Source organism: Nothobranchius furzeri, chromosome 9 (genome assembly GCF_043380555.1).
Source record: "Nothobranchius furzeri strain GRZ-AD chromosome 9, NfurGRZ-RIMD1, whole genome shotgun sequence".
Lineage (NCBI taxonomy): Eukaryota > Metazoa > Chordata > Actinopteri > Cyprinodontiformes > Nothobranchiidae > Nothobranchius > Nothobranchius furzeri.
In genome coordinates this window covers 62,433,990-62,450,923 of record NC_091749.1, presented here as the reverse complement: position 1 = coordinate 62,450,923, position 16,934 = coordinate 62,433,990, and the positions used below count along the sequence as shown (strand labels likewise).

The 16,934-nt window shown below is 41.5% G+C and overlaps 1 protein-coding gene across 14 annotated transcripts in view; it reads left to right on the top strand.

Moving 5' to 3' along the window:
• Positions 1-16,934, top strand: part of plekha7b (pleckstrin homology domain containing, family A member 7b) — a 176,497-nt gene that overhangs the window by 139,170 nt on the left and 20,393 nt on the right. For 11 of the 14 annotated variants that reach the window (XM_015953112.3, XM_015953113.3, XM_015953110.3 and 8 more), the window contains 8 exons: positions 116-656; positions 5,439-5,522; positions 6,223-6,357; positions 7,172-7,225; positions 11,316-11,387; positions 12,588-12,668; positions 15,105-15,254; positions 16,388-16,489. In XM_015953112.3, coding sequence (XP_015808598.3) covers positions 116-656; positions 5,439-5,522; positions 6,223-6,357; positions 7,172-7,225; positions 11,316-11,387; positions 12,588-12,668; positions 15,105-15,254; positions 16,388-16,489 — 1,219 coding nt within the window. The remainder of the gene's footprint in view (positions 1-115; positions 657-5,438; positions 5,523-6,222; positions 6,358-7,171; positions 7,226-11,315; positions 11,388-12,587; positions 12,669-15,104; positions 15,255-16,387; positions 16,490-16,934) is intronic. The other 3 variants (XM_015953114.3, XM_015953111.3, XM_015953116.3) reach the window with 3 other exon arrangements.

The following is a 16,934-nucleotide window of genomic DNA, read 5'->3' as shown; positions in this document are numbered from 1 at the left end:
CTGTTATAGAGGAAATGGCTCTATCTTGTGGCAAGGGTGAGAACTGCACCACATGTCACAGAATATATTTTCTGCATCATTAAAATATTTATTTTCTTTGTGTTTTTGTTTTCAGCGCTTCCCCTGCGGAGTACAACCTCCCTCGGCGCACTCCCCCTTTAAAACCTAAAGCCAGCACAACAGAATCCACCTATCACTCGCTACCAAAGTCTCCTCGTCTGCTGTCGGGCAGCAGCTCTCCTCCAACGTCCAGCAACCTGCCCAGTGACTATAAGTACGCCCACGATCGGCTGAGCCACTTCCGCATGTCCACCGATGAGCGAATGGCCTCCAAGGAAGGGATGGTGTGGCAGCTGTACGAGTGGCAACAGCGGCAGCAGTTCCGTCATGGCAGCCCCACTGCCCCCATTTACACCGGCCCCAGCTTCACCGATGCCTCATCTTTCAGAGTTACTGTAGAGATGCCCCGCTCCATTTCTGTCCCTCCATCGCCGTGTGAAGTCCCACCATCAACCCCGCCTTCCTTCAAACCCCTGTCCCCGCGCAGGCCACACACACCCTCGGACAGACGCACAATCAGGCCCCTGGATGAGATGGGACCTGGGGACAGTACAAGATCCAGCTCCCCTGGCAACATTTGTTCCCGTCTCTCACAGGTAGGCCACCTATAGAGGACACACATATAACAAACAGTTTTAACCAGCTATGATACTTTACAACTGTTTTACAATGTTCTCAGTCAATTCAGATTGTTTTAAATCTCCAAAGTTAAAACTTCTGCTATAAAAAGCTGCTGGCCTTTGTTTTTAAATGAGAAAATATGTCTAATAACTGAAAAAGGAAAATTTAAACTCCCCACACAGACTTCATATTTAAATATATGAAATAAATTCACTGACGAATCTTTTTTTTTACTAATACAAACTTTTTATGAACAAAATCACCAATTTTCCCACCTGTTAATGAACTTTCTGTGAGTAAAAATGCTGTTCAGTCAAATATATAGTATCTTCCTGTATGATTTATTAATGCTCAGGTATGATAAATGGTAAGATAGTGTTTGTATAGCGTCTTCTAGGGCTCTACAACCCCCCCAAGGCACTTCACATCATATCCAGTCATTCACCATTACACACACACATTTGCACACTGGTGGTGATGAGCTAGCCTAGTGAACTAGACCAAATTCTTGCTTTGCAAAGTTTGGTCTAGGCATGCTCCATTGGAACCTCAGCAGCTCCCACCAGGACTCTGGCTAGCCAATCACAGCTCTCTAGAGGGGTTTCAAACACATAAAGAGCTGTGATTGGTCCATAATGGTGGGCCAGTCATAGTGCTCTATCTGCTTAGTGAACAAATCACAGAGCTTTATCCGCTTTGTGGGCCAATCAGGGCACTCTATATGCCTGGTGGGCGGGATGATGCAACAGAGTGAAACAAGAGTATGTCACATTCTTTGTCCAGTGGAATGCAGAGATCATTTGAAAGACAACGGTAGAACCCGCCCCACAACCGAGAGCCGTCAATGGAGCATGGCCACTAAATAATACATTTATTTAGTCTGGCTTGCCAGAGCCCCCTTCAGACAGGCCATGAAAAACGGAAATGTTCCGGACTCTGTCCGTAAGACCTTTCTGTCTGAATACAAACATCCGGATAACCTGTTCCGGAATTTATCCGGACGAAGCCCCTAGTAACAGGTCCGGACTTGTTACGGACAGGGTGGCTGCTTCAGACTGGTGAGGTAGAGTTCCGGACAAGGGGGAGGAGGAGGGGACCGGGCGACGCTGTGCGCACCTATATAGCCCGCTGCTGTAGCATGCGGCGAACCACGGCAGCTCGCCTCCTACGGTATCGTCTAGACGCGCGACGGAGCGCTTCACACCGCTTCAGTGATTCCTTTAACCATTGAGCTTCATCATCCAGGTCTCTTATGCGTCTTCGTGTGCGCAGAATTATGCTTAAGCGCCTCGTGATTTTTATCTTGAGAGGCACTATAGAAATGATATTTTCTTCTTCTTCTTCTTAACATAAGTCCGATTCCACCCCCCACCCCACCCCCCGCCGCCGTCAGACATCTGGAACTTTTCCCTGCTGTGTGAACGCAGCCGAAAGGACAAGTTCCGGTACAAAAGTGGTGTGTCTGAAAACACAGTTCCGGTTAAAACCCGGATTGAATTGTCCGCAAATGTTCCAGAATGTCTGTCTGAAAAGGGCTCAAGCTAGGTGATGAGCTGCATTGTAGCTGCAGCTGCCCTGGGGCGCACTGATGGAAGCAAAGCTGCCAAGCACTGGCGGTACTGGCCCCTCCGACCTCCACCATCAGACCACTCGGGTAAAGTTTCTTGCCAAAGAACACGGCAACTGACATGACTGCAGGAGCTTGAAAACAACGATTACTGGGCAAACTCCTGACCCCTGAGCCACCGTCGCCCCATAATCGCCCAATAGTGGGAATGAAGTCAGGTGAGGAAGAGATCCTAGGTCATTCCTGATGTCTTTTACCGGCTAGACTGGCAGAAGATTACCTAAAAGCACATCTCTGTCCTGGATCAAGCAGACTTATGTATGTCTAATTTTATTTCATATGCTAATTAGCCACAATCAAGCTCTGGATTCTCTGCACTTCCTCTGGCGTAAGATCTGCAGTGAGCTCCTAACGGTAGCCCATGGCAGGTTCTTAAGATACATTAACGTTCTAGTTACACCAATCTGTAAAGTCTAACTCCGTCGTCTTGCGACTAATCGGTAGATTCCAACTTGGGAACACGGTGAGCAGAAAATAAAGGTTATTTGACAAGGATGCTAAAATCAGCTGTTAAAATGGAAGCCACGTGTCTAAAATTGTCTCATATCAGGGGGCGGCAGTAGCTCAGGAGGTAGCGTGAGTTTTCCTGTAATCAGAGAGTTGTCGGATCAAAGAACTCTGCTGCTGTGTCCTTGGGCAAAGAAACGTCATCAAACCTTTCTATGTTGATGGTGGTAAGAGGTTCGGCTGAGAAAGGACTGCCCCAGAGATGCTGTAGTTTACCGTCACTAGTAGAGTGTGAATGTGTGTGTGCATGAATAATGGAAAGCTCTTTGGGTGAATTGAAAAGCGCAGAAAAAAGTTATTATTATTATTATTATTATTATTATTGTCTTAGCCATTGGTGATTTGTTTACGTCTACTTTATGGGATATATTAACCACCAGCAAGTGGATCGTAGTGGCCCTTAGTCCTGATCTATAGAGCTCTTAACAACCAGGCTCCAAGCTACCTATCTGAGCTTTTATCCCCACACACCGCCTCTCGGAACCTTAGATCCACATCTGAAAACCTCCTGGCTGTTCCTCGAACCAGACTGAAAACCAAAGGGGACAGGGCCTTTCAGACTATTGCACCCAGACTTTGGAACAGTCTGCCTTCAAATCTCCGTCTCTCTAACACTGTAGAGGTCTTTAAGAATCACCTAAAAACTCACCTTTTCATCCAGGCGTTCCCTCCCTAAATGTTTCAGAATGATGGCTTTGTTCGGGTTCACACCTTCACTTTGTTTATACTCATGATTTTACTTACTATTTTATCACTGCTATTGTTTTTCTGATGTTTTTATTGGTTAGAGGTATTTGCCCTGATCTTTATCATGTTGTACAGCGCTTTGTGATTTATATCTGTGAAAGGCACTATATAAATAAACTTTTACTTACTTACTTACTTAACTGGATACTACTGTAGACTAAATACGCAGTTTTTGAGTTTTAGGCATTAATTGATTAATTGTATTAATTTACCATATCTTTTCATCGTGTGGAGAAAACGTGTAGTGATTAGTCAAACAAGTACAAGAGCATAAATCCTACCTACAGTCTCAGCTACTGTGATTTATTGCCTCTGTAAACCGGGAACAACGCCATCGACGTGAGAAAAGATGCATCGCTGTGGTTGTTCTCAGAGTGCTGTTGAACAGCGAGCACAGAGACCTGCTCGTCTAATGCATGGATGAGAATCTGTTCTTTCATAAATGTCCTCAGTCATTTAGGCTTTAACACTGTAACGCAGGCACACGGCACCCACCCACAGCCTGTCATTGGCCTGGGACAGAACGAAGAGCTGATGAATCTCACGAAGTCAGCCGAATGACAATGTTTTTATTCTCACGGTAGCCAGTGATGTCAGCATGTTGCGAGCTCACAGTGGGGCCCATGGGAAGACTGGGGCGAGAAGCCTGAGAAGGCTCCAACGTTTCAGCGCGCCCACTTTGAAGCTCATGTGATTCACATCGTCCACGCCCAGGAGCACTCCACAGGTGGTGTGAGTAAAAACTTGCCGCGCTGTCGTTCCTCCAACCAGCAGAGCGCCCAGACAGCACCGCCGCCGCCGCAGGAGACGGAGCGAGAGGCTGTCCCGTACTCCACACCCTGCGCGGTCTCCTCACCACACCCTCCACATGTGAAAAGTCCTTCCTCTGAGCGGTCGCCGCAGCTGCCAGCAACACACAAGCTTCACGACCAACCCGCTGGCCTCGCACAAGTAAACAAAGTGTTGCAGATGCTCTGTTTCTCCCATCATTCACTCACGTGTCAGAACTCTAATTACTACCGCCGGATGGAGTGAGGCACAATTATAGAAAACCCTTCAAAGGAAGACGCATGCTTAACAAAGGCAGCCACAGTGCCTGCACAAGTAGGCGATGTTTATGGACACTAATTTTAGTTTGAACTTGAAGCTTCAACACAGTCAGTATCTCAGAGGCCGATGGTGCTCTTGCCAGAGTGCGCTTAAGTAATACTGATCTGCATGCCGCTGTGGAATATCATTAGGAAGTACAGTATGTTTTATTAGTGGCAAATCCAATTTGCCCAGGGCTTCTCAGCACCCTATAAACATCTTTACTGTATCCCAAACATCAGCAGCAGTCTCTTTCTTCTGATCTCGCATTTAAATAAAAAACCTATTATACAGCAAAAAAATGGTGGCATGGGAATCTCAAAGGGAATGGCTTACAGGGCTTCTCTTGCTGGTAGCAAACAAATGTTATTTTAAGAAAGCAGGTTTGGTATAATTTATACGTAGTTAATTAAATCTCTTGTTGTTTGTGTCCTTTTAAGGTTCTGTAGCGGGTCGAGTTTTCTCGCTAAATCTGTGTGTTAAGCAGAAATGTCAAATCTTCCAAGGCCCGGCAGCATCTGGAACTGCAGGCACACCTTGTTTCAAACAAGGTTAGGCGTGATAGCTGGGGTAAAACATAAAAATACTAAAAGTGGAGGGAAAATAAATCTGCTGTGCAGTCCAATTTGTTTTGAAAGTTCGAGGCGATGATTGAGCTCCGGTTTTGTGTGAGACTGAGGAACCTTTCTTTTATTTTGTACTTTTTATTCTTAATTACACTGAATTAAAAAATTCTGCATTATTTAAACACAATTTTAAAATAATCAGATGAATTGTGTTTCTCCAGACTTCCCAGTTGGAGAGACGGTCTGTGCCGGCGATGGGCTACATCACACACACAGTCAGTGCTCCTAGCCTGCATGGGAAGACGGTAGGACCCTCTGTAATGGTTACCTGCAGGATTTTGTTATATTAGTTATATTAAAATGACTGAAGCTGTCGGTGATCTGATGAATAATCCAGATTAGTCTAGTTTTATTCTTTTTTTATTCTACTGGCTTAACATTTATTCTCTTTTTAGGAATTCATTGATTGTGGTTTTAAGAGCCGATACCAAATTTTGATTTTCGTACAGCTCTGACCTGCCAGCACCAGCTTATGGCTGATTCTGATTCGTCGCAATTTGTGATTAATCTGAAAAACTAATCTGTTACTAATACTGAATTACTGTTTAGCAATGGTGAGTTTGCAGACACCCTCAAAAGTCAGAATTTGTAGTGCTGCTTGGCAACAATGTGTTCATGGGATGGAAAAAAAAATCGAATTGGCCAATCGTCAATTAAGACGATAATTTTCAATACAAGCCAATTCAGCAGCTGCCATTTTAGTGCGTGTCTAATTCTTCTGAATGGAGGTGATCCTTCAGCTTTCTAACGATCTCCACAGTGCAGCTCTAGAGCAGATCTATTTTAAACGACTTTCAGCTAATAATGGCCTGTGTGCTACTTGGCTCTTAACACTACTATGGCTAAGGCACTTTTTTTACCCGGATGGTTATCAGATATCTTCTCTCATCCCTCTGTACCTCCACTGGCCCGTGGCTGCCTCCTTAAACCCTGGTTTGGCTACAGCCAGAGGAGCTGACTCTGCTCCTCATTCAACTTCGGAGGCACCAGGCCAAGATGGCTGGTGTGCATAGCCCCAGCAATGCGTTCGCTCACCTGCAGCGCCACCAGCACAACGGCCTTCTGGGCCACAGCATGCAGGTCAGGGACCCTCATTCTTCTGCATCCGCTGCCAGTGCATCGTGGTCTCTCCTCTGCCCCTCCCCAGCCATCCCTACTCACCACCTCCCTGTCTTTTTGACAGACTCTGCAGTCTCTTGGTACTGCTTGGTTGTCTGTGTTTACCCAACCATTTTGCCATGGGCTGTTTACTTACTACGTCATTTCAGCTGATGCCACCTATCTTAACATGACAGATTTGGGTGTATTTAAATGCACCTGCCATATCTGGAGCATGTCGCTTGACAAATGTGCTTGAACTCCGTTTCGTTTGATGGATGTAAAGTCAGATATCGAATACCCAAAATAATTAGAGGCCACATTTGTATTTGTGTGCTCTCCTGGGGTTATCATTCTGAAGCAGCCATCTCTTTCCGAGCCTGAGTGGAAAGTCCTCTGCTGTACGAACAGCAGAACCACAATGAAGCCCCGGCGGTGCTCAGTAACGAGAACTCCACCCAAGTTCTGACATCTAACCCTTCTTTGGCCATCCTCCATCCTCATGAGGAAATATAAACACCCAGCTTGACCACATGCCCTGAACAGGACCCGTGCTGCTCGGTTTGTTTAAGAGGTCACACACGAGACATTAAACCAGTTCCAAAATGACATAATCACCTAATTACTGTTTAGCTTTACTAATTGCAGATGAAAATACTGAGGTGGAAGGAAGAAGACTGTAATTGAGACCCAGTTAATTAAAGTTCTGTTAGCAAAGCCTCAGGAGTCATCTGGTTACCCATCATCCTCTGCAGCTTCGTTTCAAATGACTTATCTCTCCGCTGCTCATTTAAAGGCTGATGATACTTACATACAACTGAAGAAGGACCTGGAGTATCTAGATTTGAAGGTGGGCCCCAACAAAATAAATGTCACCCCATCCTTTTTGATCCTGTTTTCATTCTTCCCTCTCTGGTCTCCTCCAACATCTGCCTCCCAGTCTCTCCCTGTCTTTCCCGGTCTGTCCTCCCTTCCATCCTGTTTTCTACGGTCTCGTTTTGGTAGAATGAACTTTACAAAATCTTAAATTTCGAATGTAATTGTAATAAAGCTGCTTTTGCATTACTGATTAAACAAATCAAGCATATATTCCAGTGGAAGTTGTGTTTTTACAAAATTATATTTTTATAATTTACTGACTTTTAGATCCGCAGCTAAGGTTTTCATTCTTAAAACCTCTAAATCTGACATTTTTAGTACTCAATTGGCTCGGATTCAAATGCCACTCGCCAAACATATACTCCCAACTCCCTCACATTTAATAGCCTCCACTTCAAAGTCTAAATGTATTGTTGGTGTGCAAACACATTTAAACAACCAATGTTGCTGCTTTCCAAATACAAAGTGATGCATCCCTGGAAATTATGCAGGGTTTGACACACGCTTGCCTCCTGGGCTGTGAGAAACCTTAACAACGGTCTGATTTGAGGTGAAGTTTGGGGAAAGTGTGAGGGTAAAGGGCTTCCTTGCATGTAAAGCAGCATTTCTGTTTGTACTGGAAGTCTGGTTCTGCTCATGTTTGCCTGCTGGAGCGTAAGAAGTGCCCTAATTACCCAAAGTTGCTCTTTCAGAATTATATCGGCAATAGGGTAAAGGTAGCATCAGCAACCAGGAGCACCGTATATGAGCACTGGTACAGAAGACACATTTTATATTTAATGCAGAAATATCACATTTCTTTAAAGAAATCGATGTTTTTAGAAATATGAGTGTTTATCACTGATCGACTAATGAAGTTTTCCCAAAAAAGGTAATTATCTCAATTTATCCACCAACTCTTCACACTAGGAGTAGAACTATATTGGTCAGCCTTATGTATCCGGCCGATAGATGCTATCTGCAATATATCTGCATTCTTCTTCTTCTTCTTCTTCTTCTTCTTCTTCTTGTTCTTCTTGTTCTTCTTGTTCTTCTTGTTCTTCTTCTTCTTCTTCTTCTTCTTCTTCTTCTTCTTCTTCTTCTTCTTCTTCTAATAATAATAATAATAATAATAATATTTATTTATTTATTTGGCAGACGCTTTTATCCAAAGCGACGTACAATTTTTAACCTATAGGGCATGTTGTGATCTGTGGGGGAAACCGGAGTACCCGGAGGAAACCCACGCATGCATGGGGAGAACACGCTACTCCGCGCAGAAAGGTCACAGCCGAGTTTAGGACCTGCAACCTTCTTGCTGCGAGGCAACACTGCTAACAGCTGCGCCACCATGCAATTTAATTAAAGACAATTAAAAGTTAAAGTTAAAGTCCCATTAGTTGTCACACACACAGGTGTGTGTTGCAAAATTTATTCTCCACATTTGACCCATCCCCTGGGGGAGCGGTGAGCTGCAGACACAGCCGCGCTCAGGAACTATTTGGTGGTTTAACCCCCCAATCCAACCCCTTAATGCTGAGTGTCAAGCAGGGAGGCATTGGGTCCCATTTTTCAAAGTCTTTGGTATGACCCGACCAGGAGTCAAACCCCTGATCTCCCAGTCTCAGGGCGGACACTCTACCACTAGGCCACTGAGAAAGGTATCTGACTTTAAAGTCAGATGCATACCCGGGCAGCCCAGTGCTGTTGCAGAATTGCGCTTAAGATTTATTTAAACTAAAATAGCTTTTTCTTTAGCAGTTTTGAATATTTAATACTTAATAATCAATTTAACTTTAGTTAGATATCTGTTTTCTATAACTATTTCAACTTCAGAAATTTTGTGCATCTAGATATCAGACCCAAAATGTCAGCAGCAAAAATCAGCCATCGACTCACCATGACCTTTAGTTATTGGCATCAGTATCGGCAATAGAAAAACCAATATCGGTCAGCCTCTACTTCTCACATGATGTAGTCCAATCAGCTTCACTAATAACGTTACTATTCATCAGTGTGCTGGCTGTAGTGATCCCCTGCCTCATGATTACGCCGCCTACACGTTTTAACATTATCAGCCACGAGTGACAACTGCCCCCGTCAACTCCCAGCAGTTTGAAAAAAAAGCACCAGATGACATGATGGTTCCAGTCCGTTTTGGTTTGTGTTGACAAATTTGTAAAAACTAGCATTCTATTTAAAAAACTCACACAAAAATGATATAATAAACTTATTTAGACCTGCCTTTAAAGAAAAGTGGAACCCATTTGACATCCCTGAAATAAGAAGAAACATTCATTTGTGTTTGGATTCTTATTCATGATAATTGTCTAAATAAATGATTTTATTAAGCACAGAAAAAAAACAGATAAAGAACTAGAATTAAACGATTTTACAATGTTTTAAAATACATTTTAGTATCACGAATAATGTAGTTGTGTTCATGTGCCAGACTAAACATTTACAGGTGAGTTTCTTTTGGCATTTGTTACACACATTTAGCAATATAATTGTGCCAGAATTTCATTTTATTCAGGTATTTTCTTTGTGGTGGAAATGGTTTGAATTGAATTCGTCAGTCATTTTTTATTATTATAAACTTATTAGCAGTCATTTGGATGTAAGTATAGAAACATATCAGTTAGCTTTTTGAATTATTTTACAGAGGTGATGGGAATATTTAGAAAATAATTTTCATGACCACAAAAACTTAATTTACCCTCAGATCGTGAAAAAGTTTGCAACAAATGTTCATTAATTTACAAAGAAAGCATTAGCTTCGTAACCTCTAATGTAAAATGATGCAACTTCAGGGAGTGCAGATGTTTCGCCACGAGATTAGGGTTAGGATGCAGGTGAACGTCCTTCTGGATCTGGAGTTAAACTGAAGAAGACGATAATGAAACCTGAATGAACAAAAAAGCTTTCATATCTATAAAAACTAATGGATTCACTAGATTTCATGGGTTCACCATACAGCAGTACTAGATGAGTTAAGCTGTCTTTATGGTAATTAGAATTGATCAAATACATTTTGAAATTGAATAAAGTTGCATATCTCTCATGTTCTGAACAAGTTATAATTAATGTTTATGTTTATGTTTATTTATTTGGCAGATGCTTTTATCCAAAGCGACTTACAATTTATAACCTATAGGGCGTGTTGTGATCTGTGGGGGAAACCGGAGAACCCGGAGGAAACCCACGCACGCATGGGGAGAACACGCAACTCCACGCAGAAAGGCCGCAGCCGAGCCGAGTTTCGAACCTGCAACCTTCGTGCTGCGAGGCAAAAATGCTAACCACTGCGCCACCATGCAGCCCAATATATACTTATAACAATAATGGCCATAATGTGCTAAGATGTTTACTTGTCAAAATCTGTGAGAAGGTTGATCACAAGATAAACGCCCATTTTCAAAAAACATGCTAAGTCCACTGTACTACCAGTGTACTACCAGTGTACTACCAGTGTACTACCAGTGTACAACAATGTTCCAGTAGATTTGATGTTTTAAGAACCGGTGGAACAACGATCGAAGGAAAAATGAACCTTTGCATGCTAATTGTTGATCCAACAGGATAAGACTAAAACAGCAGCATCCTGTGCAGGATGAATTATACAGACAACACAACAATATTTCAATATAGCCCTAAGGCCAAATAAAAATATTAAAAAAGAAAATGAAGAAATCTTTTTGTTTGTTTAAACCTGAGTGATAGACTCAATTTCCTTTTTATATGTTTCCATTTTGGAATTTTTAAATCATTTTATGGATTTGTGTATTGTCATTTAAAATCAATGCACCTGTTCAAAACTAGATGCCTGAATAACACAGCTGCGTGAGTCCAGATCTGTTCAGATCTTTTCTTCCTTATAGTGAAGCGTTGGTGTTACGTTAATCAGCCCAGAGAGAGCAGCTCTGATGTTTTAGGGCACGATGATAATAAAACAAAGTTTCCAGTAGTATTTTTTCCCCTGTTGCCTGATTAATCTTGACTTGCGCAGCAGTCTTACTGTATGTTCCGATCTCCATACATGTCATCAATTCATTTTATTTTATGATTATTGTGAACTCCAGGTGACTGGACGAGAGAGTTTGAAAAAAGAGAGACCATTGAGGCCTGTGAAAATAGCAGAAAGCGATGCGGATGTGAGTAAATTACAACGTTCTCACGATTCACAAAATAAGCGCCTGCCTTGTTTACCCATCCCTTTTCTTTTAACATCCTCATTTCCGACATCTTACAATCCACTACAGAGACACAGCTGACTTTAGTCAGACTTTACAATGTTTTTAGTGTGGTTTTTTTCCAGTGTGTGTGTTCTTAAGTTGTGGTAAACAGAGGCAGCAGAGGGAAGGGAACGTGTGTACACTGCAACACTGTGGGGACACGCTTCCACGCTGCACAGTGAGGGCCTGAGAGTATCAACCACAGCTTTTATTTTCCTCCCTACAATTTAAAGGGAAAAATACATGTAATGGGAATTTTTTTAGATGTCGAGCTGTTTAATTTTTCAGTTTGATTTGCCTGATCTCGCTTTTTCTCACTCTTTGTTTTGTGGTGAATGGAGGTAAATAGAATGGATGTCCTGGCTTTTCATCATTAGCATTGTTCCACTTTAACAATTTATAAGAATTTGCCAGTAAATTTGTCTGAGCAATGAATATTTCATGCAATTAAAAACAACAATATGTGGCAGCAAAATAAAAAACAGCTTAATTATTAATTGAACAGAATGATAAATAGATCTGAGGAGGGGGGTGGGGGGGGAGAGAGAGAAAACACTGTGTGAAAAGACTGAATTCGGCAGTCTTATGTTGTTTTCATAAACACATAACCCATTTCTGGGAAAACAAATCTGTCACTCTGAGTGAACACAGCTTTCTCCAAAAGTGAACGTGAAAATATGGATTTTTGATTATGATTGCTCATAATGGGTAATACCAATCCTTACCCCTGAACTTACACGGCATCGAGCCTTTTGATATTTTTTTCACTGCGCTGATGAGAACTCCCCTGGGCTTTTTTTTTTTTGTTTTTTTTTTTTTTTTTTTTACAAATATAAGCCTTATCGACAAAAAGTGAAGACTTCAGTAGACGATCAATTCGTCTCACGCGGCTGCCTCGTAGAGAAACACTGAATGAAGACAAGAATGGAACAGTTGGCCTGTGTTGTAAACACACGCTGTATTTATCACCCCGGCCTCTGTTTTATCTCTTCCTGCCTCTCTGAAGGTTTAATCTTCACGGTCAGGCATATCAAATAAAAAGCACACAGAGATATACTGTATGAATGCTATCTGTTGGTCTCCTTTATTTTTATTTTTGCAGTCTATTTTTTCTTTTAGGTGAAATTAAGTCGACTTTGTGAACAAGACAAGATTCTGCAGGAGCTAGAGGCCAGGATACGTGCTTTAAAGGAAGACAAGGTTTTTGTTTTATACTTTATATAATACATGAAGATTTGCTTTTCCCCAAAAAATACAAATGAAATGTCATTGCAACAATTTTTTATTCATTTTGTGAATTAAACCTATTTATAATTTTTTTTAGATAAAACATGTCTGTCCACTTTTTTAAAGTGCTTTGCTTTTTTACACATTTTTTTTTACACGTCTCTTGTCTCAGGTTAAAAACTTTAACCAAATACAAGCCACTAAAGACTCCAAACTACAACACAAAGAAATGTAAATAAGAAAATGGATGTTAAAATTAACTTTTAGAATTTTCAATCTGTTGTTATTTCAAAGTGTGGCAATATCAATATAAGACCTGTTTAGATTTAAACAAAAACCATAGGCTGTATGAAATTTCTAATTCTTAATCCCATTCATTTATGCTATTAATAATTTTGACTGGTCCAGTGAAGTCTCAATGTTGATGCTTATGTCCTTTTAGCTAAATGCTAGCTGGATGCTAAAACTCTTGGAGAGTGTTCAGAGCAACATCATAGCAGAAAATAAAACACGTAAAAAGAAAATGTGGATTTATTGTAACTGATATTCTTATCCAAATATTGCAATAATATTATTATTTAATGTTTTTTTTACTTGTGCAGCTCTGATAATTGTAATCTGAAAGAGAATCTCAGTTTAATTTAATGCATAAAACTGCAGAACAAAAAGAGTTAATGTGATTTTGAGAGTTTATGCTATTTTGAAATGTTATTCAATAATAAACAATTCCTTCCTTCGCCACCTTGGACTAGCCTCGCCTGCCAGACTCGCCTTCTTTTTATTCTACACAGAGGACAAGTCTGGATACTTAGTAGAGAGCACCATGAGGGGCAGGACTAGCCAGCTCAAAAATAACCAATCAGAAAAAGGGCGGGAATGACGACTGTATCGCGCAACGCTGTAGTTTTTTTTAGCTGTAGTCAAAGTTGGCGTCTGGCAACAGCTTTCTTCTTGTGGTGGATTTAAAGACCTGTCCAAGTCATTTAGAACGGGAACAACCACAGTGAACTCTGCTTCGGACACCATTTTCGTTGTTTATGCGAAACTGAGCGTCACGGTGTGTGACGTACGCTGCTCACCACTGATTGGCTCGGTTAGAATTATCAGGGGGTGGGGTTATTTGAATGGGAGCATTACCAGGCCTTCTGCTTCCCAGCCTTAGTAAAGAGAAATAGTGTTTACATCCAATGGGACTGATGAGCTAACAGCTAGTCTGTACCAGCTAAGCCCAAACTGTATTGCTGCCAATTAAAAACATCTCAAATGGCAAATGATTTGCATTTGTATAGCACCTTCTAGAGTCCTATCACCTCCATCGCACTTCACAACACAACCGTCACCCACACACACACACACTGGTGGCAATGAGCTAATTGTAGCCTTGGGGCGCACTGACAGAATCGAGGCTGCCATAAACAGGCACAACTGGTCCCTCTGACCACCACCATCAGGCAACGTGGGTCAAGTGCCTTGCCTAAGGACACAACAACTGCAACAGCCAGAGTGAGACTCGACCCCACAGCCCTCCACTTACGAGGCAGGCGCTTATGTCCTCTGCTACTGTCGTCCCACAAATAGCAAACATCCTAAAGCAGTTTAATCAATTATTTTTTGTGCTTCGTTTTGTGTGTTTCTTCTAACTGCATGACTTGATCTTATTTAACACAGAAAAGGGTTGTTTTACCTTCATTTTTGCTTTTGTTTCGACCACTCCTGCAGTCTTCTTCAGAGCCCATTGCTGACCAACTAGCAGGGCTCAATTCGTCACTGAGTGACGAGCTCTGAAGAAGACTGCAGGAGTGGTCGAAACAAAAGCAAAAAAGAAGGTAAAATAACCCTTTTCTGTGTTAATCAAATATTATCTTTATAAATCTCTACACCTTTGCTTTAGAAATATTGCAAAGTTGATGATGATGATGATGGGAAGGTTCGTGAAATGATGTTCACATGAATCACTATGACATTTTGGAGGCTGGGCATTAAGATGGCAGTAACCACTTTTGTCTTTTCTGGTTTGAACTAACCTTTAGCCCATCAGTCCTGTCAGACAAATACTCTTTACAGCCATAATATTAATCAATAACATTTAGATGTAAAGACACTACAAAAATGCCAACCTATTCCTTTAAAGTAGACCAACTAGCAGGGCTCATTTTAAATCTAATATTCTCTGAGATGGACAAAATGCAAATCTGTTCAGGTATTCTGCTTCTTCCTAATTAATTTATTTGTTATTTTTACTCTTTATTTTGAACAACAATGCAGAAAATGTAAAATAGCAGCCAGACTACACTGGAGTAATTTAAAGCGTGTCTAAAGTTTTTTTTTTTAAACATGAGCATCAGCCTACTCTGCTGTCAGGTCCTTAAAGAGTTTCTGCTCTTTAACTGAGCATTTTGTATTTTTTAGGACAAGTTGGAGTCTGTACTGGACGTTTCTCACCAGCAGATGGAGGAATACCGAGATCAGCCAGCTCATGCTGAGAAAATTGCCTATCAGCAAAAACTTTTACAAGAAGATGTGGTCCACATCAGGGCTGAAATCTCCCAAGTCTCCACAGTAAGACCCAAACTATATTTAGATCCAAACTTTAAATGAAAACGTCTTTCCCAACAAATGTCTACATCTTCTCCTCCTCTTTCAAAGTTCATTTAGTCATTTTCTCTGTCATGTGCATTCCATTTTGTGTATAGAATTTTTATTAGTTGAAAACAAGACATTCACTTCTGCTTTTAGTTGTTCCCTTTTGATGGTTTCTGCAACCAGCTGAGTGTTTCAGGTTCACTGTGACTATCAAAACGAGTGATAAGGGGACAAACCTGAGGCAACAAATACATTTTTGAGAGTATTTTTCTGCCACTTTGGTCAAAATGTTCTCCGATATTCAAAGTATTTAGAGTTTGAAAAGAAAAGGGCGATTTTCAAATAGCGAATCACATAATTTCATTAAAGGCCCAGTAAGTGACTCTCCGAGACATGCTAACGACTAGCCTCTCTGATGCTAATGCCAGCCAATCCATGCTTAAAGTCCGTCGAGGGGGTAGGAAATCCAGCTAGTGGCCAGCCTAGGCACGCTAATGGCTAGCCTCTCCGATGCTAACGCCAGCCTATCCATGCTAATGGTCCATCGAAGAGGTAGGAAATTCAGCTAGTGGCCAGCCTAGGCACGCTAATGGCTAGCCTCTCCAATGCTAACACCAGCCCGTCCAGGCTAACGCTAGCCTATCCATGCTAATAGACAGCAGAGGAAGTGTGTGAACCAGTCAATGACCAGCCGAGGGCTGCTAGTCCCTAGCGTATCTATTAGTAATGCTGGTAAAGGTGCTGTTTCTCAGTAAGCAGCGCCAGCCTCTCAGTTACCGGCGCCAGCTTATCGTTAATCAGGTCGGTAGTTTGCTTCGGAATTTATATAGCCTCCTGTTGCTGGGCAGTAGTCTTAATTTTGGCCCCCATACCGCGCCATACAATACATTCTCTGAACTGCATGGCGCTAGAGTTGCATTTTTTCATCATGATTTTGATGGATTTCACACATGGGACCTTTAAAGTAAATGAGTGCATTTTAACCTTACGTTTCCTTTAAAGGGCACATGAAGTATGACTGCATTAAAGAAACTTTGGCTTAAATAAATATTTTCAACATAATTTCTTGTTTTGCTGCAGTACAAAGTGTGTCCTGATCTGTTCTGCAGGAGATGGAGAATGCATGGAATGAGTACAACCAGCTGGAAAGAGACGTAGACTGGTTAAAGTCAGCTTTGCAGAGTCAGATGGACTGCTGTGATCTACCTCAGGTTGTGGCTCTATAACTTCACTAACAGTCATCAGCTTTCATTCATGAGACTAAATCAGTTTAAAACGTTTGTCAAGAGAAATTATTATAGCTTCTGTCTATTCAAAGTCATCCAGACGTCTTTATTTAAATCTTAATTTTAGTTTCAGTTTGCACAGGAACAAGTTAAAGGTGTGGATCACTGACAACCCTTTTAATAATAATAATAATTATTATTATTATTGTTATTATTTCCGATTATAATCGGTCACTCTGAGTTTTCCATGCAGGCTGAACATGTAACTGGTCTCCTACACCTATCTCCTGCTTTAGCTTCTGAAAGAAAATAGATGGTGAAACTCTAGGATTTGAAAAGCCTGAAAGATCTACATCACACTGCCACTTAACATTCATGGACTCACCCACCCTGGATTGAAACAGGGAAGGCTGTTGTTGTTTTAGCATCC